General features: G+C 30.6%; 9 protein-coding genes across 9 annotated transcripts; 5 read left to right on the forward strand and 4 right to left on the reverse strand.

The window, feature by feature from the left end:
• The first annotated feature begins 1,455 nt into the window (after positions 1-1,455).
• Positions 1,456-3,939, forward strand: BX663DRAFT_498542 (acyl-CoA dehydrogenase/oxidase C-terminal). Its single transcript, XM_051526059.1, has 4 exons — positions 1,456-1,757; positions 1,866-1,929; positions 2,007-2,129; positions 2,207-3,939. Exons 1-4 carry the CDS (start codon positions 1,477-1,479, stop codon positions 3,842-3,844), a joined length of 2,106 nt encoding a protein of 701 aa, XP_051386012.1. The 5' UTR covers positions 1,456-1,476; the 3' UTR covers positions 3,845-3,939.
• Positions 3,940-4,793: 854 nt separating this feature from the next.
• BX663DRAFT_558600 (2-isopropylmalate synthase) lies at positions 4,794-6,646 on the forward strand (the record flags this gene model as incomplete). The annotated part of the gene is made up of 3 exons (XM_051531815.1): positions 4,794-4,905; positions 4,973-5,158; positions 5,228-6,646. Exons 1-3 carry the CDS (start codon positions 4,846-4,848, stop codon positions 6,644-6,646), a joined length of 1,665 nt encoding a protein of 554 aa, XP_051386013.1. The 5' UTR covers positions 4,794-4,845.
• Positions 6,647-6,837: 191 nt separating this feature from the next.
• Positions 6,838-8,752, forward strand: BX663DRAFT_498547 (actin family). Its single transcript, XM_051526060.1, has 7 exons — positions 6,838-6,942; positions 7,014-7,295; positions 7,375-7,573; positions 7,653-7,950; positions 8,025-8,086; positions 8,160-8,505; positions 8,566-8,752. The coding sequence occupies exons 1-7, from the start codon at positions 6,924-6,926 to the stop codon at positions 8,725-8,727; spliced, it is 1,368 nt and encodes a 455-aa protein (XP_051386014.1). The 5' UTR covers positions 6,838-6,923; the 3' UTR covers positions 8,728-8,752.
• Positions 8,753-8,845: 93 nt separating this feature from the next.
• Positions 8,846-10,841, reverse strand: BX663DRAFT_428245 (uncharacterized protein; the record flags this gene model as incomplete). The annotated part of the gene is made up of 4 exons (XM_051522672.1): positions 8,846-9,451; positions 9,513-10,066; positions 10,126-10,516; positions 10,578-10,841. 4 exons carry the CDS (start codon positions 10,839-10,841, stop codon positions 8,846-8,848), a joined length of 1,815 nt encoding a protein of 604 aa, XP_051386015.1.
• Positions 10,842-11,839: 998 nt separating this feature from the next.
• BX663DRAFT_449039 (transcription initiation factor IIF, beta subunit-domain-containing protein) lies at positions 11,840-13,276 on the reverse strand. Its single transcript, XM_051523723.1, has 5 exons — positions 13,049-13,276; positions 12,849-12,928; positions 12,760-12,784; positions 12,383-12,703; positions 11,840-12,313 (listed from the first exon to the last, which is right to left on the reverse strand). Exons 1-5 carry the CDS (start codon positions 13,175-13,177, stop codon positions 11,975-11,977), a joined length of 894 nt encoding a protein of 297 aa, XP_051386016.1. The 5' UTR covers positions 13,178-13,276; the 3' UTR covers positions 11,840-11,974.
• Positions 13,277-14,917: 1,641 nt separating this feature from the next.
• BX663DRAFT_498559 (Longin-like domain-containing protein) lies at positions 14,918-16,007 on the reverse strand. Its single transcript, XM_051526061.1, has 5 exons — positions 15,827-16,007; positions 15,667-15,749; positions 15,309-15,574; positions 15,215-15,253; positions 14,918-15,151 (listed from the first exon to the last, which is right to left on the reverse strand). Exons 1-5 carry the CDS (start codon positions 15,928-15,930, stop codon positions 15,053-15,055), a joined length of 591 nt encoding a protein of 196 aa, XP_051386017.1. The 5' UTR covers positions 15,931-16,007; the 3' UTR covers positions 14,918-15,052.
• Positions 16,008-16,456: 449 nt separating this feature from the next.
• On the forward strand, positions 16,457-20,686 carry BX663DRAFT_248978 (uncharacterized protein). The gene is made up of 7 exons (XM_051521866.1): positions 16,457-16,501; positions 16,556-17,187; positions 17,249-17,296; positions 17,382-19,336; positions 19,399-20,325; positions 20,390-20,506; positions 20,577-20,686. Exons 2-7 carry the CDS (start codon positions 16,632-16,634, stop codon positions 20,649-20,651), a joined length of 3,678 nt encoding a protein of 1,225 aa, XP_051386018.1. The 5' UTR covers positions 16,457-16,501; positions 16,556-16,631; the 3' UTR covers positions 20,652-20,686.
• A 764-nt stretch (positions 20,687-21,450) lies between these two features.
• Positions 21,451-22,929, forward strand: BX663DRAFT_428227 (WD40-repeat-containing domain protein; the record flags this gene model as incomplete). The annotated part of the gene is made up of 6 exons (XM_051522671.1): positions 21,451-21,539; positions 21,642-21,987; positions 22,044-22,168; positions 22,263-22,467; positions 22,547-22,744; positions 22,801-22,929. The coding sequence occupies 6 exons, from the start codon at positions 21,451-21,453 to the stop codon at positions 22,927-22,929; spliced, it is 1,092 nt and encodes a 363-aa protein (XP_051386019.1).
• Positions 22,930-23,256: 327 nt separating this feature from the next.
• BX663DRAFT_449044 (uncharacterized protein) lies at positions 23,257-26,012 on the reverse strand. Its single transcript, XM_051523724.1, has 6 exons — positions 25,688-26,012; positions 25,485-25,597; positions 25,292-25,401; positions 25,165-25,234; positions 24,955-25,103; positions 23,257-24,871 (listed from the first exon to the last, which is right to left on the reverse strand). Exons 1-6 carry the CDS (start codon positions 25,904-25,906, stop codon positions 23,328-23,330), a joined length of 2,205 nt encoding a protein of 734 aa, XP_051386020.1. The 5' UTR covers positions 25,907-26,012; the 3' UTR covers positions 23,257-23,327.
• Positions 26,013-26,669: the final 657 nt, after the last annotated feature.

A 26,669-nucleotide genomic window follows, 5' to 3' on the forward strand; every position in this document is an offset into this window, starting at 1 on the left:
TTAGTTTTTTCCCTCGCTGCTTGGCATTAGAAGAGATACTTTAGTACTACTATCTAGATTAATATTTATGCAACCACATTTTTTTAGCAGTTTGAAATATGTTATGAAAATAAAAAATTTGGTTGCTTTATCTTGATGTTCTTTACAAAATATGGATATGTAATTAAATTAAAACCCGTAATAAACTTCTTTTTGCTTTTCAAACAATGCAAACTTTATTAATAAAAAAAAATAACTATTGGGTTTGTCCAACCTGGCAAATTAATTGTCCAGGGATGCAAATGATTTTTCCAAAGATGCAAATTTAGTTTATTTGCCATCCAAAGAATCCTCTATAAAGTTGACCTGATATAGCATGGTGCTCTCTACGATGCTTTAGTCCTGCCCAATCTGTCTTTAGACTTCCCTTTTCTTCTCTGGCTTCGCCAGCATTCATAGACTCCCCTCTCTTCCTCTTTTTCTTTCCTTTTTCCTTCAGTCTATGAAGATTTTTTTTCTCTAAATACAGTTTTGAACTGGTCCAGGCAATTTTAGTATATAAAATACTTGTGCTCATTTGGATTTTTATTTAATAAATCTCAACTTTTCTCTTTAAAAAAAATTAGTGTTTATGGGCGCCAACTTTTTGGATAAGACCAGTATTTACTGACTTCAGAAATTGACTCTCGTAGGACGATTGCTGACATTGAAAAGTAAGGCAATACTGCTTTTATTAAAATGAAGAAGTACTAAATAAGAATTACTTTATTTAATGGGCACAAGATAACCTTGGAAGATTTTTTTTTTGTGAATAATGACAGCTTTCATCAAGCAGAAAAAAAAATAAAATAAGAAAAATTTTAAAAGTATTATGTCATTTATTTCTGAAAAAAGCGTATGTATGTCATGCATATGCCTAATTTATTGTCATAGGAACAGATTATGATACTCTATTATTTTATACTAGATACGAAAAATCATTATTCATGTGAATTACAACAAAAGAAAAAAAAAGGAGGCATTCCTCTTCCAAATGTAATGTCGTGTGATACAGATTCAGCAGCTATATACTGTATTTTGTTTAATGTTTTTTTATTTGCCTGCATTTACAATATATTATTAGACTCTCTATTCATATGCTGTGTTTATTACCCGTATAAATAGCATCGAGAACATTATATAGAATCCTGTTATCATTGTTATAAACCTAAAACCGGCAAATTAGGAAATCAAAGCATTAATTCTAGTTATTAGAAGAAAGCATCAACATTTTAATTTAGCTAAAACTGACAAATTAAAAATCATTTCGTTTTTTAAAATTGCATGTGAAAAGAAGAAAAGTAATACGGAACATGAAATCATTAATTCTACTTAGTCACTTCAATTACCTGACATTTAAAATGAATGACATATATTTATATTTAATAAGCTTAATATTTACCCCACCTTTTTATTATTATTATTTTATTTTATTTTATTTTATTATTATTGTTTAAAATGTCTTTTGATAATAACATATCCACCAAATTTCCTAAGCTTGCACCTAAGGGACCTTCAGGAGAACTTCTTTTAGCACATGAGCGAACCAAAGGTTCATTTGACGTTAATGAGCTTTCCAAGTTTATGTATACAGAAGAATGGCTACAAAAAATGAATAAGGTTCTTAAAGTTATGGAGTCAGATCCTGCTTTTGATAAAACAAATCGTTATTATCTTAGCCGTGAAGAGAAAATTGCTACTTCATTAAGAAAAGATAAACGTCTTATTGAAGTTGTAAAGTAAGTGCTTCAAGTTTTTTTTTTTTTTTTTTTTTTTTTTTTTTTTTTTTTTTTTTTTTTTTTTGTCACTTGCAATAAAATTAATTTGTGTTTAAATTTTGCTGCTAGGGAGCAAAATTGGGATGAAGTTGACACTCAAATTGCAAACTTTTTATATGATCAATCCTCGCCAGTAAGTGAATTGAACCAATTTCACCTTTTTCTTCTAAATATAAAAATATATATATATTAATTCATAAAAATGTATAGTTTACTCTTCATTACAATATGTTTGTTCCTACTTTAAAAAATCAAACTACAGATGAACAAAAGAAACTTTTCCTCGAGCCTGCATTAAGACATGAATTTATCGGTTGTTATGCTCAAACCGAAGTAAGTTGTGTGTATAAATAGGAAAAAAAGAAAAAGACAGCAACTAACCTTTGTCCCTTTCTATATATATACAATAGCTTGGTCATGGCTCTAATGTTCAAGGTCTTGAGACAACAGCTACTTATATTCCTGAGACAAATGAATTCGAACTTCATTCACCTACTTTAACCTCTGCTAAATGGTGGATTGGTGGTCTTGGTAAAGCTGCAAATCATGCAATTGTTATGGCTCGTCTTGTTACAAATGGTAAAGATATGGGTCCTCATCCTTTCTGTGTTCAAATTCGTAGTCTTGAAGATCATCATCCACTTCCTGGCATAACGGTGGGTGATATTGGTCCTAAATTTGGATTTAATACTGTTGATAATGGTTTCATTATGTTTGATCACTATCGTATACCTCATGTTGCCTTTTTGGCCAAATATTCTCAAGTAAAGCCTGGTTCCGGTGAATACATAAAACCTCCTAATGCTAAATTATCCTATGGTACCATGGTCTTTGTTCGTGCTCACATTGTGATGGGTGTGCGCTATGCTCTTGCCAAGGCAACCACAATTGCTATTCGTTATTCTGCTGTTCGTCAACAATTTGTAGATGCAACTAACCCAAAGAAATGGGACAATAAAGTGATTGAGACTCCTGTTCTTGATTATACTATGCAACAATATCGATTATTACCTGCGATTGCTGCGGCTTATGCTTGTTTCTTTACTGGTTGTGAGATGATACGTCTTTACAACTTGAATCATGAAGCGATGCAGCAGGGTAACTTTTCACTCTTGGCTGATCTTCATGCTAGTTCTTCAGGTCTCAAAAGTTTAACAACGACGATGGCCATTGAAGCCATTGAGGATTGTCGACGTGCCTGTGGTGGTCATGGATATAGTATGTTTTCTGGTCTTGGACAATTCTATCAAGATTATCTTCCTAATGTCACTTGGGAAGGTGACAACTATATCTTGACACAACAAACGGCTCGTTACTTATTAAAGACATTCCGTCATGTGATTGCTGGTAAAGCTGAAAAATCAGAATATAACCAAACTGTCACTTATTTGAGTCACTACTTGGAGAATCCTCAAGCCAAGTGTCCCGCTACTACATCTGCTGATTTCTTGAACCCCGAATTAATCCTATCTGCCTTTGGTTTCCGTGCTGCCTATGGTATTGCTCAAGTAGCGGAACAAATTGACCGCCATGGTCGTTCATGGAACTCGATGCTTGTTGAAATTAATCGTATCTCTCGTGCTCATTGTCAATATATGTTGGTTCGTAACTTTATTGTAACCCTTCAGGCAGATGAATCCCTTTCAAAGAACAAGCCAATGTTAAGAGTACTTCGTTTACTTTCCAGTTTGTTTGCACTTCATACCATGGAAAAGGAACTATCCGAATTCCTTGTTTCAGGCTATCTTCAACCTGAACAATCTATATTATTGAAACAACAAGTGATTGATCTTTTAGAAGCCATTCGTCCTGAAGCTGTATCTTTAGTAGATGCCTTTGCTCTTCCAGACTACTTTTTACATTCTGCTTTAGGACGTTACGATGGTAAAGTGTATGAAGCAATGACTGAGATGGCAGAGAGAGAGCCCTTGAATCATACATTAGTCGTAGACGGTTATGAAGAATGTATTAAGCCTTTTGTAATCAAAGGACTTAAGAATAATAAGCCATTGTTAGAAAACAATACCACCCAAACTGCCAAGTTGTAAATACTAGATTGTAAATTATTACATCCCCCTCTTTCCTCTTTTTTATATTTTCTTCCTTCCCTTAGAAGTGTATATATACAAATATATATGTATATAAATATATACATAATATTTATATGTACTTTTATAAAACTATTTATTATTATACATCTTTATTCAAAAAATAAAAAAAAGATGTAATTAAGCCTTAAAAACGTTTATCAAAGAATTATACATATTAATAAGCATCCTTTTACTTATTTTCTTCAAAGAGAAGGAATATCTTTAATTATACTATGTACTTGAAAAAGTTATCAAAAATATAACTTGAATACCTCGAGCTTACATCATACACAACATTAATAAAAATGTCTTACAATTAACTCTATTTCTCTTTCATTTTCTCTCTCTCTCTTAAAAAAATGTTAAGTAAAAGTACTACTAATATACTATCCAACTATAATAAATAATGATATTATCTTGTATCTTTCTTAGTATTTTTTTTTTTTTTTTTTTTTTTTTTTTTTGGAAAATTAATTTAGAACCCAAAATTGCGCGAATAATTCGCCACTTTTATTTTTAATGAGTCATAAAGCCTATGCATTATTTTTTCACTAATAAATAGATTTTATGAAATGCTTATTATTACAAATAACAAATAACGTAATCTAATAAAAATAATAATTAGTAAAGAGAAAGAGAGAGAGAAAAAAAATATTTATTTAAGTAATATTCTGTTGATATAAAAGTACTAATTTTTATTTGTAAGGAATTGGACCCACTAACATGGTTATATTACTATGACTTATAGATTCTCGAGATTTGATTGGATAGTTTAGATATCATTCAAGCAGATCAATTTCTTTGATTGGGCAAATGTACCAAATTGGTCATAGCCTATTATACCTTTCAAAAAGTAATAACACATAAATAAATAAATAAAAAGCCAGTTTGTTTTTTTTTCTTTTTTTTTTTCATTGTTTACTTTAGCATAATATATTCCCCTTTCTTGATTAATTGAAATGACTGCTTCTACTGATAAACTTGTTATATTTGATACTACTCTTCGCGATGGTGAACAGGTAAGGCATTGTTTAATTTGAATTTTCATATGCTAAAATAATTGATCTTCTTTTTTTTTTCCTGTAGTCTCCAGGTGTAACTTTGAACGCAGAGGAGAAGATCGAGATTGCTAAACAACTTTCTCGTCTTGGTGTTGATGTCCTTGAAGCAGGTTTTCCGATTGCCTCTTTGGGTGATTTTGAAGCTGTGAATCGTATTGCTCGAGAAGTTGGACCTTTAATGATTGGAAGAGAAAAAATAGGTCATCCTATGGTAAATATAAGCTGTGTATAGCATATAGAACAGATAATTTATTTCTACTATATATATTGGATTCAATAGACAATTTGTGGTCTTGCTCGTTCAACGCCTGATGATATTAAACGCTGTGCAGAGGCGATTGCACCTGCTCCTCGTAAGCGTATTCACGTCTTCCTTGCAACATCGGATCTTCATCTTAAATACAAACTTAAAATTAATCGTGAAGAATGTATTCAACGTGCAGTAGCTGCTGTCACTTTGGCACGTACCTTTGTTGACGATGTTGAATTTTCACCTGAAGATGCTGGACGTTCTGATCCTGATTTCCTTTGTCAAGTACTTGGTAATGTAATAGAAGCTGGAGCTACCACCCTTAATATCCCAGATACGGTGGGTTACAATATGCCTGAAGAATATGGAAATCTAATAAAATATTTGATTGAAAATACACCTGGTTCTGAAAGAGTGATCTTTTCGACACATTGTCATAACGATCTTGGTTTAGCTACTGCTAATACCTTAGCAGGTATCAGTCATGGTGCACGACAAGTGGAGGTGACCATCAATGGTATTGGCGAACGAGCGGGTAACACATCGATGGAAGAAATCGTGATGGCTATTCATACTCATCCTAATTATTTCCCTGTTCATCATACGATCAATACAACTTTGATTTATCGTACCTCTCAGATGGTCTCTACACTCTCAGGGATGATGGTACAAGCCAATAAAGCGATTGTGGGTCGTAATGCCTTCCTTCATGAATCAGGTATTCATCAAGATGGTGTTCTCAAGAATCGACAGACGTATGAAATCATTACCCCCGAGACTGTGGGGGTAACGAATATCAATCTTGTCCTCGGTAAGCACTCTGGTCGTAATGCGTTCCGTGAACGTTGTAAGGAACTTGGGTTTATAGATATGACTGAAGCAGATTTTCAAAAGGGATTTGAGAATTTCAAGACTCTTTGTGATAAAAAGAAGAATATAAATGATGCAGATATTTTAGCTATTCTTAGTAATCAAATAGGTGCTTCCTCTAACAATCCATATTATACGTTGGTATCGACACAAGTGGTAGCAGGTGCCAATACGACCTCTATGGCCTCTGTCAAACTTTATAATGTAAAGGAAGATAAAGAGTCAAGTGATGCGGCTGTGGGCGTGAATGGTCCTATTGATGCTATCTTTGAAGCTATTCAACGTATTATAGGTCGTCGTTTCCTTCTTACCAAATTTGATATCAGTGCTGTTGGTGAAGGAAACGATGCCTTAGGTAAAGCTGAAATTCAAGTCAAGGCTGATTCTTCCTTACACCACCACCAACAGGATAATCGTCTTTCAAAGGCCGCTTTTACCTCTAGTGTTGCTGATGTGGACATCATTACAGCTGCTACAAAGGCTTACCTTAGTGCCATTAATAAACAAATAGCATGGGAAAATGAATTGGCTAAAGGGACTGCTCGCAGTATCAATGAGGAACGTAAAGTGGATATCTAACTAAATGATGATCTATTATATTACTCTTCTAATAACATACAACAGCTTCTTATAAATGGGTCACAATCCTTGTAAATAAATAAAAATTATGATTAATGCTTCATTTTTTTTTTTTTTTTTTTTTTTTTTTGACTGTTTATAAATATTTGTATATGTGTATATAAAAAAAAAAAAAGATTTTGTGTTGCCTTTTTTTTTTTTATTCTTATTTTTTTTTATTTTTTTTTTTCTTTCCTTTCTTCTTCTTCTTTTTGAAACTGTAGTTGAATAATTAACAATGGTTGCTTATGGTGGAGGTAACAATTTTGTTAGAACATTTAAATGAAACCTTAAATTTTAATAATACATGTATATACACGACATGTAGATGAAGTTAATGCCTTAGTTTTTGACATGGGCTCAAGTATGACGCGCGCAGGTTATGCTGGTGAAGATACGCCACGCGTTATGTTTCCAACTAGTGTTGGATATATTGATATTAAACAAGAAGAGCATTCAACAGTTCAGCCTACAGATGAAGACAGTGTAATGACTGATGCTGATAAACCTTCATTACCAACAAACGAAAGGAAATATTTCATCGGTGATAACAAAATCAATGTATTTAGAAGTCAAATGGAAATTAAAAATCCTTTAAAAGATGGCATAGGTATTATTAACATTTAGAATGACTCAGGATGCTGTTATTAATTAAGATATATACACATATATATATATATTTATATTAGTTGAGGATTGGGAAGCTGTTGAACAAATCTGGGATTTTACGTTTAATAACATGTTACGAATTAAACCTGAAGAACATCCATTATTATGTACTGAACCAGCATGGAATACAAAAGAAAATCGTGAAAAAACAATTGAAATTGCCTTTGAAAAGTTTCAATTTCCTGCCTTTTATCTTGCTGTCGATGCAGTTTTAACAGCGTATGTAAACTCAATCGATTTAAACCAGCCACAGATTTTTAAACCATTTGATTTTTGTTTTTGTTTTATATATATATAGTTTTTCGGTAGGTAGAGCAACAGCACTTGTACTTGATTCAGGTGGAGAAGTGACAAGTACAGTCCCTGTGTATGATGGATTTGTGTTAAAAAAAGGTGTTTTGCATCAACCCATTGCTGGTAACACCTTAACAGAGATGATTAAAACACAACTTAAAAACGATTTAAATTATACAATTACACCTCGTTATAAGATTGCTAAAATGAAAAAGCAAACATTAGAAGCAGGTGAGCAGCCAGAATTTGAATTACGTGAATTAGAAGGATTAAATGATAGTTTTAATGAATATCAAATTAATGTAATTGAGAAATATATATAATACATATCGAAAAAAAAAGTAAAATAATACTCATACTTGCATGTATCAAATAGAGAGTTATCAATGAATATAAAGAAACAGTCTGTCAAGTATCAGAAGTACAATATGACGAAGTGTAATTAAATATGAATACATGCGTTATCTACTTTAATTAACGAGATTTTTATTTTTATTTTTATTTTTTTTAGACTTTTATCGTCAAGACCAAAAAAATCATTTGGATTTCCTGATGGATTCAATTATTCGTTTGGATTAGAAAGATATAAAGTACCTGAATTGCTTTTCGACCCTAACATGAATGATAAATCAACAGAGACTCAAGAAGAAGAAGAAGAAAAAGAAGGGAAAGAAAAGGAAACAACAGAAAAAAAGAAATATTTGGGTGCACATGAAATGGTTTATAACAGCATCAATAATTGTGACATTGACCTTCGTCCTCTTTTATTCAATAATGTTGTGGTGACGGGTGGAAATACATTATTTAATGGGTTTAATGAAAGATTAAATTATGAATTACCACTAAAGGCACCAGGAGTAAGTTCTTTTTATATAGATAACTGTACAGTCAATTTAATGTTATTCTATTCTGTATAGAGCAAAATCAAAATTCATGCAGCTGGTAATGCAACTGAACGTAAGAGTAGTAGTTGGTTAGGTGGCTCTATTTTAGCTTCTTTAGGCACTTTTCATCAATTATGGATATCTCGAAGTGAATATGATGAATTTGGTGCTTCTATTGTACATAGAAAATGTTAAAGAGAGAAAGAGAGAGAGAGAGAGAGAGAGAAATGATATTTATATAAGCATATATGTATACATATTCATATATATAAAATTATATACATGTATATATCCTTTTTTTTTTTTTTTTTTTTTAGTATAATGAAGGCGTAGTATCATACAAGTCATTTAATCTATGTCTTTTACTTGGCTGTTGTTGTTGTTGTTGAGATAAAGAAGACCAAGTAAGCTTTTTATTATTTAACATTGTTGATTGCCAATAAGGATCATGATTACTCTGAGCTGGTATTGTTTGAGAAGTAGTGGATATTGTAGAGTAATTGTGATGGAAAGGATAATGATTACTAGAAGAAGGTTTAGATGACGTAGAAGTAGGGTTATCTAACAATAAAGAAGGTATTGTAGTAGGTGGAGAAGGTTGTTGATGCATTAACATGTTCTTGTTATTTATTGTTGATTCTTCTTCTCTTTCTTCTTCTCCTTCTTCTTCTTCTGCTGTTGCTGCTTTTTCTTCTTGATTGTTTGTAATTTTTAAATGAGCACAATGCTTTTCTAATATGTCATATAAAGTATTCTTCGAGAATGGCTTTGGTAGAATATCGTTCATACCAATTCCAATATATTGTAAGATATCATCATGAGAGAAATTAGAAGTCATGGATACAATAGGAGTTAAAGAATCATAACGTCTAATATTTCTTGTAGTTGCAATACCATCCATTTCAGGCATAACAATATCCTTTTTTTTTAAAAAAAAAACAATTATTTAAATGAATAGAAAAAGGCTTATCAATAGTTACCATTAAAATCAAATCAAATTTTTCATGACTCAATTTATGTAATGCTTCTATACCATTCTTTGCTAAATTGATTGAACAGCCTACCATATTTAACATACGTCCACACATATCTCGATAAACAGCATCATCATCTACAAGTAATATACGAGGTGGAGTTGCCCAATTGACTAACATTCTCTTTTTACCTTTGTCATTATATGGTATATTAGATACCTGAGATGATATACTAGTAGGTATATGCTGAGCTAAATGAGATGTTGGCGGGTTCAGAGTTAAAAGAGAAGATACATTATTTGATGTTTTAATAGCATTTTCATTATGTAATTGTGAATTTTTTACTGCAGAGATAGAAGAAGAAGAAACTGTTGTATTATCTAATGCATTTTGTTGTTGCTGTTGAAAATGAGGAGGTGGAGGAGGTGGAGTTGGAGTTGGTAAAAAGATGTCTGTAAGAAGACTTTCAAGAGGTGTAGCCATAGTTGTTGATCGCTGCTGTTCATTCCAAGAAGTATTATGATTGGAGGAAGGATGAATGTCTACTTTTTCAATTTTCACTAATTTTGGAGTGAATAATAATAATAATAAAAAAAAAAAAATAGTCTTCTGATTTTACCCTTTTCTTGATTTAATTTCATACATTCTTTCAAAAGTTCGTCTTTTGCCTTCATATTGTTTCGGAAGAATGAAAATTCATTTAGAATCAATTCTTCCTTTTTATTTATATGAGTTATTGTTGTTTCTAAATTAACATGAGATTGCTTTAATTCATCTATTTCTGATTGAAGATTTCTTGTTAATCTTAATAGTTCATCATAATCAACATCATCATCATTATCCTCAGTTATAATATTAGGTGAAAATGAAGCTGACTCTAGTCTAACCATATCATCATCTATAGTGTCGTCATCTTCTGCTTTTATTTTCTTCTTTGTTGCCTTTCTTTTAATATTTTTTAATAAATCTTTTCTGTCCCGTTTAAAGGATGTGTGTTCAAATTCCCAAACCTATTTTATGTGTAAATAAATGTATACTAAATTCAGTTTGTACACCCTCTTTCTCTCTTACTTGATCTCCGTTTAATTTTTGAATAGTGTCGTTTGCTTTATTGCTTCTCACTTTATGAAAATCATATTTGTTTAATTGACGTACAAAACTTGCAAAATTACAATGTTTAAAATACTTTGGAAGAATAACTTTTGTAAATTCAGTAGTATCCTTTACTAAAAAACTTGTACCTGAAGGATTCCAACAGAATACATCCTTATGTGCTTTGGTTTCAAGCATACTAAATATACGTACATACACACATACATATACATATTTATACATGTTTTAAAAAAAATTAACTTATTACTTTAATATTTCATCAGCTGATTATTATAATTTTTATTTGTTTTTTCTAACCAAAATAATTTCTGAATAAAGTCAGGAACAGTTAAACTACTTTTAGTGACATTTTCAGTTTTCTTTATTTGTCCTTTCATAGTTGCTCGTTTTAATATATTATTGTCGATTTCATTCATTATGTGCATTGTCAATATAACCTGAACGTATGCTTTTATAAATGAAAGCAAATGTACATGTAAAATAAAAAGAAGAGGAAGAAGAAGAAGAATAAAAAAAAAAAATTGAGACAATTTATTTTAGTTTCAAAAAAATCTATAACAAAAAAAAAAGCTTGCTTGACCTTTTTTGGATATTCAACGTCACTTGAGATTAAAATTTCTGTAAACCAAATTTTGCATTAAGAATTCTTTCCCCCCCCCCAAAAAAAAAAAAAAAAAAATAGTATATTTATTGTTTATACAATGAAATTAGCTTCTGGGAAAGGAGGAAGGGTTTATTTTTTAAAGAAAATTACAAGACTAGCATGAATTAAAGTGTTTATAGTGTAAGAGTCTTTAAGCCTTTCGTTTATTACATGAATTGTATAGAAATTAGAATTATGTCTATTATTGGTAACGCGACGCTGTATGGGCCAGGATGATTGAAAATGACAAATCATCTACTAGGAGAGAATAGCTCCTCACGTTTAATCATGACTTGACTGTATACTACTTTAACTATCTATTCTATTCTATCCTTTTTTTTTTGGCTCAAGGTGAAGGTTTATAAATCAAATAATGCTTATATCTTTTATGAACGTAAACTAAATGTTTATCTTATACTATCGTTTTTGTTTTTTTATTGAAAGGGAAGGAGTGAATACTTCTTTCATTGTATCCTTTTTTATGACTAATTATTTTTGAACTATATGCCTTGTATTATTGGACAAGTAGATTATCACTTAATATAGCCTTAACTGGATGCTATCAATATTGAACATGACTTTTTAAGCACACACATACACACACTATATATATTTATCTACACTAAAAAATTAAGAATGCTTATTCAATAGTTCAAACCATTATAGGCTTTAATTTTATTTTTACATAAATATCCATGCTTTCTTTTCTTTTTTACAATTTAACTTCCTCCATAATCTCTTCATCTTCTTCATCTTCATCACTTTCATCAATATCTATATTATTCATAGCATTTTGTCTCTCTGCTAATGACATTCTTTGCTTAAATTCAGGTTTAAGTTGGTAATTACCGGCATAGGGTCCTCTTTTGTTTAAAATACAAATCTCATTTAAAACTTCTTTCAAATATTGATTCGGTTGTTTCGTATGTTCAACAATACCCTTGAATGACCAATAAGGGAACTTGTCAAATGCAGCAAATAATAAATCCATAAGTTCGTTTCTTGGTAAACGTGTAGCCTTTTCTTTGTCGACTTTGGGCTTTTTAGTTGTCTGTAGAATTCACATAAAGGAATTAGATTATAAAAGAAATAAATAAATAAAGAAATAATGAAACATTACAATGAAATCTGAGAAATCACTATTAGGTAGACTACTACTTGCGCCCGGTACAAATACAGGTTGATTATTTTGTCCCAGGACTTGCACTGATCTTTGTGGCGCCTCTGCTTCTCTTACACGTTTTCTCATAATATTACGATAGGTTCCAAATTGAGCAGGTGTAGCCGTACATTCGTGATGAACAGTACCTGAAATAGACTTGCCTCCATTCTGATCTTCTGTAAACACAAACTTATTGGTAACTTGTCCAGGAGTAACATGAATACTGTATTCTTTTGGTAGATTGGGTGTTGTATCATCTTCTGGTAATACAAGTGCAATCTATAAAATACGAGTGAGCATTGAAAATTTATAAATAGGTCTTTTATTTTTTTTACATTTGCTGTTTTCCCTGGTGGTGGTCTAATTCATTGAATACATTAGTAAAATTCAAATTAACTTTGAAAAAGTACCAAGTTATCTTTACTTGTTATAAATACGAATGCTTCCTAGATTAACATTATCTTCATCAATGGCTCTCCATTTTTCTGCAAGAAATTTGGGAACCTAAAAGACAGATGTTTAAATTAAAAAGAAAGAGAGAGAGAGAAGGATGATTTTATATATTTCTTAATTAAAACATTTTTTCTTTAAAAAAAAAAAATAGAATAAAAATGTAATAATTACTTTCACAAGCCAGACTCTTGTGCTTGCGTCATCTAACTTGAGATCTTCAGCATCATCTTCATCAATAACTTCTTCCAAAGATCCTGGGTCATCTTCAAAGAGTGCATCAACATCATTATTGTCTGTCATTCTTTATTTTACTTAAAAAGTTATATGTATATATTTATATATATTTATTTATTTATAAATGTATATATAACAGTAAAATAAATTGAATAAATAGACAGGTTATAAAGAACACTGCTCATTTCTATTCTGCTTAAATTTTGAGCTATTACCAAAAAAAAAAAAAAAAAAAAAGACAAATAGTGTGACTGCGCAGTGTATAAAATGTTTAATCATAATTATGCTTAATTCTAGTAGTGGATAGAATAGAAGCAAAGTAAAAGTATAAATGATATTCTTTGATAGAGATCTATAAAGTTTGATTTTAATTTAATGAAAAAATACAATAATTTCTTGTAATGAGCAAATGCTACTTCTGCTATATGATTTTATGACCTTCTAAGTAAGTATTTCCATAAATTAACTAAATCAAATCCCATCACAATATAACTGATAATGAAAATAACTTTTTCTTAGAGCCGTTGCTTGATACAATATTTAGGAATGAAATATAAAAAACTGTCTACGTATAGATTATATACAATATGAACCTGTACTCATCAGAGCTTATTATTATTGTTGATATTTTCGGAAAATAGTCTCTATACATATTTTCTAAAAAAAAAAAAAAAAAAAAAAAAAAAGAGCTTCTCATACTTATTAATCAGTTTTAAATTGTCTACAATACAGTAGTTTAACTTGACGTTTTAAACTCGTTAATGCTGACAATAACTCGATCGAAATGTAGTTCTTGATTTCTCTCTCAAGTATTGTTGTGGCACCTGACATCTGGCCTTTTATCCTAACCGTACCCGATATTCTTCATCCCATCACACAAACGCAACGAGAGGTACACAATGAGAAGGCTTAAATTTGGCTTTTTTTTTCTCCTATTTTGCCGGCTTCTTTCTTAGTGTAGTTTTACATATTATCATCGTATATAATTTGTGGGTTCCTTTTGTCCTCTTGTTTCTTCTTATCTCTTTTCTTTCTTTTCTTTCTTGTATTCAGTCTTTTGGCTTTATTGTCCTTTTTTTCCTCCATTAAATAAGATGTTGGTCATCTCTTTATTCGACCTTTGTCTGCCTTGAATTATCATTGAAACGAAAGGGTTGCAGATCTTTCATTGTAGAACCTGAAGATTTGGGGACACATGTTTGAGAGCATATACTAACTCTTGCAGCAAGACATTAACGTCACTAAAAAAAAAAGTGTGATATATAGCCATTGTCATATGAGCATGAAAATCAAGATGGTATGCTAATTTTTTTTTAAGAAAGCAAAGCCTAACAACTCTTATAGCATTTAATTCAAACACCACCTTAGATATTACTTACAAGCTCATCTGTAAAACCGAGACAACTTGGACACTAGTAATATTTGTCCAATAAAAAAATGCAGAAACGTTTAAAGAAAAAAAAGAACAATTCCAGAGTGTAATTCAAACATATTCCTTGTATTTTTACATGATGCAATAATATCGTCAATACAATGTAAAATTCAAAGAATATCTTATTTCAAAATATTAAAGACTTTACATGCACATATTACACTGCCTAAATTAGAATTACAAAGCAAATAATAATAGTAATGTCAACTGAAGGTTTTAACTATTGAAGGTCTCTGAAAATACTTTTTTAACAAAAGGAAGTTTACTAATAACCAGGTATTTATCTTATGCTTTTAGAGTAGTAGTCATTAATCAATGATTGATTGATTGATTGTCTTGAAGGACATCTTATTTAAATAACATACTAAACACTATTTTAAGAAACGGCATCTACTATTTTTTTTTTTAATAATAATAAAATAACTTGATTATTACAACCTCTTTCCAACATAACTCTAGCCCCTTATAATTCATTCCTATTTGGTGATTTAATAATTATTTATATAATATTACATGACTACACAACACGAATTAGTCTTTTTAGCCGTTTTATAAAACATTTTTGATTGACTGGATAATGCTTCTGATCTATCAACAAGTGAATCCAACTAATAAAGAATATAAAAAATTAAGTACATTTATACAAAAATTACACCCTTCATCTTTGTTACCTTTTCACCACGTTGAAGAACTGAATCAATTGTTTTATGCTATATTTTAAATCAGGTGAATATGAATATATTTTTTTCCCTTCTTATAACTTACCAAAATAGCAGTTGTTTCATCTAATTCTTTTTGAACTTTCATTATAGTATCTGCTTGTTGAGGATCCTGATATTTACGCAAATAATCTGCTAATTCAGGATAGTCTAAAGTAGCCACACTTTTCCATACATTAGTAGGAAATTTGACAAGGAATTCGTCCAATATCTTGTTTAATAGTGAAAATGCAACTCTCGAAGGATAGTCTTTGTCGCTAATAATCATACCACTAATGCCTTGAGGATGAGCGTAAACATGAGCGACATTATCTAATCCGCAATAATTATTATTATTATTATTAAAATTAATATTATTTGTTAACTGATGATAAATATCTATTTTATTTTATTTTATTTTTTACTTTCACTCTCTACACTTTGACGTTGGCCTGGTTGTGTACGTTCAGCAATAGTAGTAGCTGAAAAGTTCATAAATTCTTGGACACTTTATAATCATTTTAAATGTTGAAATTAGATTAAAAATTATTTAAACTAAACTATTTTTTTCTTCTTCTTTGTTACCTGCCACGTTGAAAGTAACCAAAACTAGATAAATCAAATTGAGATGCAAGAATTTTAGCTTTATCTGCATCTTTGCGTAAGATTAAAATGGAATACAGCTTCATTATAAGACAATTAATAAAAAAAAAAGACCAAGTTTATTTAAAAGAAAAAATAATAATAAAGCACTAAAAAGTAAAATGTATATAAACTGGCATTAAAAATAATCATTATTAAATTGTCGTCATAAAGAGCATAAGAGATAAAAAAAAAAGGAAAAAAAAAAAGAAAAATTCGCCCTTATTTTTTTTTTTTTCTAAATACATATATATTCAATGGGCAATAGTTATAGTGCAGAAGAATTAAAACAACGGATTCATCAAGACTTACGAATAGATGTTGCTTTCCCCTTTTTCCCTCAAGACCGAAAAACTGGCTCAAGTGCTTGTTGTGTTGTAAGTAATGACTATCAAATCTTTATGCATTGTTCTTTAATACTTTTTTTTTCTTTCTTTTTCTTTTTTAGGTAGATACAGGTTGGATTGAAAAACTAAACTCAAATAATAAAGGTCCTATCACATTAAAGAATCCTAGACATTATGCTCGTAATAATATATTATCTGAAACTTCTACGTCAAAGCAATTGCCAACTGTCAATATTTATGTTACTGTTTTATCCAAAGAAAGAGCTAACAGGTTAGAAAATACAAGTATATACTATAAATTTTCCTGCTAATATAAATATTTTAGTCTTCATATTTATGAGAATACAGGCTGTGATATAAACCAAACTGAACAAAATACAGAAAAAGATCGATGGCCATTGATGAATTACATTCAATCATTATTAGAAGGGAAAGGAACAGATCAAAAAGTAGAATCATTAAGGGATGATTTCAGTCAATATCAACCTATACCTAATATACACGGCCGAAGTTTTGTTAAACAGATTCAGACTATTTTGTGGCCAACATGTAGATGGTTTAAAAAATTGTCAACTGATATAATATCTGATATTAAATTAGAAGATGATCAATATATTGTTGTGAAAGAAGAGGAAACATCAAAATCTGCCTCTGAGCCAGATTCATCGAATTCAAATTTACCAGATGTATTTGCACTAATCGAAACTGATTATGGATATTATTTTTTAGCTTCTTATCGTAGTGCAACATTACAAGACTTGATTACTTATAATCCAGGTGTACTTAGCTCCAATTTGAAAATGTCAATTATTATTTATCAATTACTTCGAGTCATTGCTAGTTTACATAGTAGAGGTGTTTTACACGGAAATTTAAAAGCTTCTAATATTTTGGTAGATGAGAACTTATGGATACAGTTAGCTGGCATCGAATTTGAACCAAATCCCATTGATTTTGGTAATACAAAAGTTAAAGTTGTATTATCAGTCTATACTAATACTTGACGTATTTTATTTAGATATTAAAAAGTGGTTATATGAACAAGAAATGTCAAAAAGGATAAAAGGTAAACTAAAAAGAAAAAAGCGATTTTTTTTAAGCCTTTGTAATTATTTATTGATACAAGACTTTTTTTTTTTGTTCTATTATAGAAATACCCGATGAGCCCCTAGTTGTCAAATGGATTAAGGGGAAGATTTCAAATTTTAGCTATTTAATGGCTCTAAATTATTTAGCAGGCCGAAGAGAAGGAGATCCAAATTTTTACCCTATCCTACCTTGGGTTACTGATTTCTCTGGACAAACAATAGAAGACGGATGGCGTGATTTTAAAAAGACAAAGTTTAGAATCAATAAAGGAGATGAACAACTTGATTTTACATTTGATGGGCCTGTGCCCCATCACATTACTGATATCTTATCAGATATAACATATTATGTATATAAAGCAAGAAGAACACCTATACCTGTTTTGTGCCAATTTGTTAGATCAAAATATGAACCAAATGAATATCCATCATCAATGCAAAGACTTTACCAATGGACTCCTGATGAATGCATACCCGATTTTTATACTGATTCTTCCATTTTCAAATCTATCCATTCTGATATGCCAGACATACAAATGCCGGAATGGGCATCATCTCCTGAAGATTTCATTCGAAAACATTCAGAGGCTCTCGAAAGTGACCATGTATCTGCTAATTTACATCACTGGATTGATCTTACTTTTGGTCGTAATTTGACTGGCAAAGGAGCTATTGAAGCAAAGAATGTAGCACTACCCTTGCTAGCAGGACAGAACAGCTTTATGAAACACGGCATTATTCAGTTATTTAAAGATAAGCATCCTGAACGTGGATGTAATTGGAATAAACTAAAAAAGAAGATACAAAATGATACAATGTTATCTGCTTCCTCTTCCATAATGAATTCAGAGCGATTATATAATGAACTTAAAACGGAACAGTATAGCGATTGTGTTAATACTAAAATAGTATCCTCATCAATTTCAGCTCCAACAATAATAGAAAATTTAGCTACTAATGCAGTAGAAACTGTATCACCTTTGTATGTTATAAATAGTAATAATAATAATAATAATAATAATAGTAGTAGTAGTAGTAGCAGACTATATAAAAATAATAGTGTAAGTAGTAGTGTAAGAAGCAGACATACTGTTCTGTCAAATAATAATAATCATACAGACGGCATCACTAATACAGCAGGATTAGTATCGCATATACCCAGCACCTTTACCTCAGCAGCAACAACTTCCACCGGAAATGCAAGCGTAACAACTAATAGAGATCGAGCATCTTCTATTCATTCTACAATATCATCTATTGACACCAGTCGAAGCCTGCCTTCCTCCTTTATTATCACTGCTACAGCTACCACAACTACAACAGTAGAACCCTTAATATCAGCATTACGTACAGAGCCTATTCACATGCCTATCAGTATAGAAGACAATTACTTTGTTGATAATCTTGAACATTATGAAAATATGATGACCTTTGCTACGAAATATAAATTTATTGATCGTGTTTCTAATGCTGCTAATATTTGGATTAATCCTTGCTATCCAAACCCACCTCAGCGATTCGAGATTGATCCAGTCATGTCTACTGATAAAATGAACGTCCTAGATACGAACAAACTATTTTTTGCAGTAGGAGCAGCTTATGACATGTATTGTCTAGGAAAAATTATTGAACAAGTTTATACAGCAGGAAATTCAAAAATGGTGGATTCAGACGGAGAACCTTCAGAAGCACCTGCAAGTGGCTATTTTCAGGTGGGCAATGGTGATGTATCGTATGATATTGCGCCTACAAGCAAAGTAGATATCATACCTGCTGTGAAGAATGTAATTACATCCTTAACTTGTGAAAAATGGCAGGATAGACCAACTGCTAAAGCGATATTATGCTCTTCTTCCTTTCTTTTGAGTAACCCTTTTCTTCATTGCTGCTATTTACCTTTTCCAAATACTGTATCTGAAATATACGAATATTTAACTACTTTCCACCAAGCTGAATGGTTAAGAAAACTATATTTAGCTGATAAATGGATAGATAGAATTTGTGATTTAGATAATGAGGTTATATATATACTAAAGAAAGATGTTATTATACTAACTATAAATTACTTTTTTTTATATAGGCATTTATTTTATTATTGCCAAGTTTTTCGCAATTATTCATACATCCTGAGACACGTATTGGTTCTATTAGTTTATTCCCAAAACTTGCTCAACGTTTAGGACCAGAAAAAACACGCCGTTATCTCTTGAAAAGAATTATCTCTATCTTTGAATCACTTCGTCCACATATTCCAAAGATTTTATTTAGTGAAAAGATTATTTACGAATTTATTAAGCGACTAGGCATTTCTGTTTTTTTACAGCAATTACTACCTTGTTATCTTGAAGCTTTAGCTGTTCAGGAAAACACCACTATAAATGTGGCAACAAACAATGCGTATTTATCTACTACAACAACAGCTAATAATAGTATCAAAACGAGCGAAGGTTTATCATCTATAACAAGTATTGCTGGAGATGCTATGGTTTATATTTGTATATTGCTAGGGCCCATCCTAACATCCAAACACATCATTCGACAATTAATTAAGATCATCTTACGAGATAACCAAATACGTCCGTCTCTAATTCATACAACCCTACGTATTATGAGTGCTTTCGGTGCAACATTTACAGAAGTTCAGCATGCTTATTTAATCAGTTTAATAGATACCTTTTATTATAAATCAAGCAGCAAACTAACAACGAAAAATGCACAGTCCATTTATGCTTTATTAACATTATTACAAGAACTAATACCATATATGTCAAATGAGGCTTTAATGACAGAATTTAAGTCAGGATTTGGTACTACTTTGTATCAACTATTAGAGCCTGTCATTCAACAAGAGAAAAGCAATATAGATGAATCTATGAGTGATACAAAGTATTCTTCTTCCTTACTTTCTGACGATCAATTAAAACTTTGTTTATCAGTTAGTGCAAAGACAATTGACTATTTATTGAAAGTGTCTGAGAAGTTAACTTTTCCAGAATGGGAATTGACGGTAAGTTTAAGTGTATACTAAGAAAAAGAAATACCCATCTTTCTCTCTCTCTCTCTCTCCTTAGATTTTATCTATCCTACAAAAATATTTTTCTGCCTTCTCCATCACAAGTTTAACGGCTGATAATGGGATTGATAATCAAGCTATTTCAAAAGTACTTGCTAGACAAAAGAATTACCAGGTGAAAAAAAAAAGATTTGACCGTTTTACCAAAAAAAAAAAAAAAAGAAGGGCTAATAAATTATCTTTAGATAATGTATTCTTATTATAAATTTTGTACAATTGTTTCAAGAGAAAAAATGAGACAAGTAATACCCACAAGGTAATGAAATCATCAATTTATTCTATGACTATTGACATATTATGTATAGCGGTGCTATTGAAACAGTCATGCTTGATTATTTTACCATTGCTGATAATAAAGAATTACAACAATTCCCTGAAGCCTCAGTTTCATCTCCTCAAATAGATAAAGCTAAAAAAAAGCAAACTTCAATTTTATTATCGCCTACTAAATCAGATACCACAGCAGCTGCTAACAGTATATCTCAACAAAATAAAAATAACAAGGGTAGTAATGGTATAATAGCAAACAACAATGCTAGTAAAACGTTAATGTCATGGATGAAACGAACTTCAGAATCTGCATCAACATCCATAATGATAGAGCCTTATTCTAGGAAATCACCATCTTCAGCTCCTCCCTCAATTTCCAAAAAATCACCAGTAACTGCGTATAATTTGTTACCTATTAAAGATGAAACAAAAAATGATTTGCAGACTGTAGACGTACAGAAGCTTTACGATTATTCAACAAAAGATTTGCTATTATTTAATTCTCTTTCTGATTTGCACATATTTCCTCAACCTAGCCTTAGGCAGGAGGATAGTCAAAGATCAAAGATGAAAAAGATATCAATTTCAACAGCGAATAATACAGGTAATATATGTCACTATTTTAATCTATCTTTTTTCTACTCACATCAATATTAGACAATGGCAGTCAAAAAAATAAAGTAGTTTCAGACTTGTTATTTGACAAAAATATGGGTACCAAAACGATGATAGATATAGAAGGGTATATGCTATACTATTTTCTTCTTAAATATGTACTTACTCTTATATATGATAAATAGATTTACAAATCGAAACAAAGTAACAACCAGTGTATTGCCCTGGAAAACAAAATGGAAACCATCAGAGGAAGATAAAAAGTAAGTAACCAAGAATTTAAATTCAACTCCATTTTACGTTTTTTTTTTTTCTAATCTATCCTTCTTCTTTCAATATAAAACAAAAAACGGTTACTATATTAGAAATTGGAATAGATTTTTATCTACTAACTCAGAAGAAATGTCAAAAACAATGCAGTTTTCGTTTAATGATCTCAAATTAAGAGGATTTGCAGGTCATAGCGCTGCAATTCGAACGCTTGCGATAAATGAACCTGCCAAGGTGTTTGCTTCTGGCTCACGTGATAAGACAGTTAAAATTTGGTCATTGAATAATGTCCATCAAGGTATTGAAAATTGGGAGATGGATCCATATTCAGAAAGCACCTTTACTTATACAGGGCATCGACGAGGAACAATTAATGATATACATTTCTTAACAACAAGTGGTTTAAATGATATTGTTGCGAGTTGTGATGGATATATTCATGTAAATATAATTATTGAATTTATTATTATTAACTTACCTGACCTCTTATATAACAGCTATGGGACCTAGAAACAGGTGTAAATCTTCATCAGTTTACAACTAATAAATCACCTATTGCATCAGTTAAACCTATACTTCAATCTAGACATTTAGTAGGAGGAACAGTTGAAGGACATATAACGTAATCTATAGCGTATATAAACATAATACAGAGTATATATATGTATTTATATATGTATTTATATATTAATTTCTTTTTTCTTTTTTTTAACAAGCTTTTATGATGTACATAATCATGCTTTATTACACACCTGGAAATCAAGCCCAATGATAACTAGTATGACGACTCGAGTGATAGCTATAAATCCTTCGGAAACTTTGATTGCCATAGGCTTTTCAACGGGTGCCATCTCACTTATCGAATTAAGAACAGGTACATTAGTAGCAAGCTGGAAAGGAGGCGATTCAGAAATAACTACGGTAAGACAAAAAAAAAAGGCTTATATTTATGTATATATATTGCGTGCATAGAATTAATTATTGTCGAAAAAAAAAAAAGATGAAATTCTATACAGAAGATATACTTTTATCTTGTGCACCAGCAGATCATTTAATTTATTGCTGGAATGTAAATCGCTTAGCTTTGGTGAAAACGATTCCGACAACACAAGATATCATATCATTAGATACATTCAAAGATGAAGTATTAACTATTAACAGCAATAATTCTGTATCTTTTATACCCATCAACGATAATGTAAGTTGTATCCATTATATTAAATGCTTTAGCATATTAATAGTGTACATTCATAGTTTCAAGCTTATTCTTCGAAATTCAAGCCATCTATCATTAAATCTCAGGTTAGTTCATTTGGCATCATTCCAACAGATCAACTGCTTTTATTTGGCTGTGCCGAGGGGGAGATTTTTTTATATGCTTAATAAAATAATACAAAAATGTGTATGCTTATAATTGAGGTATTTTTGTTATTTAAGATCTACATTAAAATAGTATCCCTTCCTTATACGTACATATAAATGTATAAACGATTGAAGTTACTTTATAATTATCTACTATATTACCCTATTAACATGTGTATGTAAACTCAAACTTGATGCATGTAACAACTAAATAACATGTAGACTGTAAATCATTTTTTTTATAAAATAGACCAATAGATATATATATATATATAAAAAAAAAAAAAAAAAAAAAAAAAAAAAAAAAGAAAAACCACACATATACATGTATGTATATTTATATTATATGCTTGTTATTTTATATGCATAATTATATAAAAATAAAATAAAATAATTTTTTTTTTCTTTTTATGTACAATCTAAGTATTTGATTTAGAAGAAGGTTTCTTTTTTCGTCTATTATTAGATGGTTTATGACTACCATTATTAGTATTATTTTTTAATTTTCTATTATTTCGACTTTTGTTACTTGTCATTGATGTACTAGTTGAAACAGTTCGTGGTGGTGGTGCTGATGATGATGATGATGATGGTGGTGGTGGTGGCGGTGACGATGGTGTATGGATTTTTACGATTTCAGCCAATGTTCGCTTTTTAGACACTTCAGGTGTAACAGTAGTAGTAGTAGCAGTAGTAGTAGGCGTTTGTTCTGGTAACTGTGGTTTTTTAATTGTTGACCATCGTCTCGAACGCTGTGGTTGCTCAGCTGAATATGATGCTTTAGAATTCTTATCTAATGTCAACAACTTAACACTATCACTACTACTGTTAGGCGTTGATGTACTAGTAGAAATAGTTGGCCATTCTGCAGTACTCAATCGATGCTTTGGTTTCCGTTGTTGTTCATGATGATGATTTAATCCTCCTTTATTATATCGATAACCATTTTGTGTTCTTTTATTGTACGATTTTGTTTCTGATGGTTGAGGAGAGGATCGCGTTTTATGATATCTTGCGAAAATCTTATCTACAGACTGATCTGTACCATAATTTGCTTTTATATTTAGCATAGATAATAACGTAGATGGAACAGGGGATAATGGATGGCTTCCATGTCTAGAATTTCGACCTTTAAGAATTGAATCCAAAACTTGTGGTGAACTAAATCGAGGATGAAATGTGTTTGATGATGATATATTATGAAGAGGGTGTATATGGTGGGGATTCAGGGTTGAATATGAATCAGACAACATGGATGAAGGATAAGAATAGATACCATCCACCATACTCCTTCGTCGATCATATGGATGTGCTGCTGCCATTGATAAATTGTTATAGTTGGAAAAAGGATGTAATGGTAAAAATAATGAAGAATTTCGAGTATCATTAGGTAAAGTTAATGAAAGGACATTGTTGCTGTTGTTGTTGGAGGGTATTTCAGAAGTAGCGGTGGTAAAAGAAGAGTTAGGATTGATGGTTTTATTAAAAAGTAAAGGTTGATAAGGTGTAAGGATGGTTGCTAAACTTTCTCCAGCTAATAATAAATCTAAAAATCGTTGAAATTCATTACGTAAACCTCGTACAGAAGTAATATCTGCTGAATTCCCCAAATTACGACTCACGTTAAATGGCTCCTCTACACATAAACTAAACTTATTTCGACCTGTATCCCATCCTTTCTCTTGTTTTGTTAAATAACGTCCTTGTCTAACTGAGACTACTTGTGTATTATAATCAAATTCTATAGCAAATCGACGAAAGAATGCAAACATTAATCCACCTAAACTTTCATGATTTTTTGATCCAAATCCTTTCAATTTATCCACATCGTCATAAAAATAATCATCCTTCTTATTCTCATTTTCAATTAAATGTAGTACAGGAAGGATAGGTGGTTCTCGTTGCTGTAAGAAATTAATAATCATGCAAGTCCAAGTATATGATGATAATGTACCTCCATTGGCTAATATATACATACATACATATATTCATTCATTAACCGAACCACATACATAGTTAAATTCTATCCTTTTCTTTTTTATTTACCTGCATCATTTAATACCCGTTGTTTTGTCCAATGTTTTATTGTCATCATCAATGGTCTTACACGCGGATCCAATGCAACATACGTTTTGATCATTTTTGTATTTTGTAGTGCCAGTGTATTATTTACATTAATGTCACACGAAAGTTGCCTACATTAGAGTAAATTAATCAATATGCAAAGAGGAAAGAAAGAAAAGAAAAACTCCCTACAACTCTGGATCAAATAAACGAACTATAGGTACTTTTGCTCGAGGAACACAAACGACATGCTGCATTCCACCTAATAAATATATAAATTATTAATAAATTGCAACCTTAAAATATTTTATAAAGTTACATCTTCGAAATAATTTTGCCAGTATTCTAATGTTACGTAGACCATTCCAAGGCGTTGTAATGCATAGATCAACGTCAGATGTACTTGTACCGAGATCATTTACTGAAGAACTAAAAAAAAAAAAAAAAAAAAATGGATATTATTTTAGCTGACACCGTAAGTTACATTTTTTTTTCTTTTTTGATTCACTTACCCAAACACATTAGCTTTAATATCATGATCTGGCCATTCATTATTTAATAAACGTTCCATTAAATCAACAAATTTAACACGTCTATCATGACTCTCTTTAGTTGGCAATAGTTCCTTTTTTTTTTATCATAAACATGTCAGTTTTGTATGCAATTTTTGATTATGTAAAAATAAAAAAAAAAAACTAAAATAAAAAATATATACTTGATATAACTTGATAATGTCTATTGAAAGATTATCTTCCTGTTGAATATTTAGAACATAGGGAATAGTTAAGTAGTTATAAGAATCATCGGATGCGAGGCCATTTAGTTGAGATGGCACAACATTATTATTCTCATTCACTTTAGTCTCTTGTGGTTGAAGAAAAATTTGGTTATTATTATCTACTTTGGCATCAAGGTTATTTATGGATACCTGCATCCTCTTCTGTACTTATATATATTTATTTATATATTTAGATAAATATATAAGTATCTACTTATTAAAATATTTGTATATGCCTAATAATCCCTTTCTTATAAGGTTTAAAAAAAAAAAGGAGAGAAAGTAAATTGAGAAACCTCAAAGTTGAAGTAATTTTTTTTTCTTTTTTGAGCTTGTCACTTCAAAGTCACGGGCAAAAAAAAAAATGCAAAGGAACTTTTTTTTTTTACGACCAATGACTATGTTGCTATAAAAACTGATTTGCCGTAGTCAGTTTAAAAAGAAAATGTTAACAGGGACTAAAGATCCTTTTAAGACAAAAGGTAAAAAAAAAACAAAACAAAACAAGAATAAAGACTAATGTTAGAGGAGAATATGCATCTATTTCTATATATGTATCAAGCAAAGATTATATAAAATGAAGAAATGGTTTCATGGAGATAACCACTTAATTAAAAGGGAGCAAGGAACAGAGAGAAAAGGTGGTAGAGGAGGAGGAGGAGGAGGAAAGGAATGAGCCAGATGGCCTATTTCATGCAAGATAGAACAGATGAATGGCTAACAGATCAACCAAAGGAAGGTTAGGGTAAAGTTTTTTTTTTTTTTTTTTTTTTTTTTTTTTTTTTTTTTTTTTTTTTTTTTTTTTTTTTTTTACTTGATAATATATATGTATATCTTTATCTATTTTACTCTTTCAAGCGCTTTTTAGTAAATCCAGGGGAAACTTAATATTATCGTTGTTTATCACTCTTACTTTATG

Source organism: Cokeromyces recurvatus (assembly GCF_025118155.1).
Source record: "Cokeromyces recurvatus strain NRRL 2243 chromosome Unknown BX663scaffold_4, whole genome shotgun sequence".
Classification (NCBI taxonomy): Eukaryota; Fungi; Mucoromycota; class Mucoromycetes; order Mucorales; family Mucoraceae; genus Cokeromyces; species Cokeromyces recurvatus.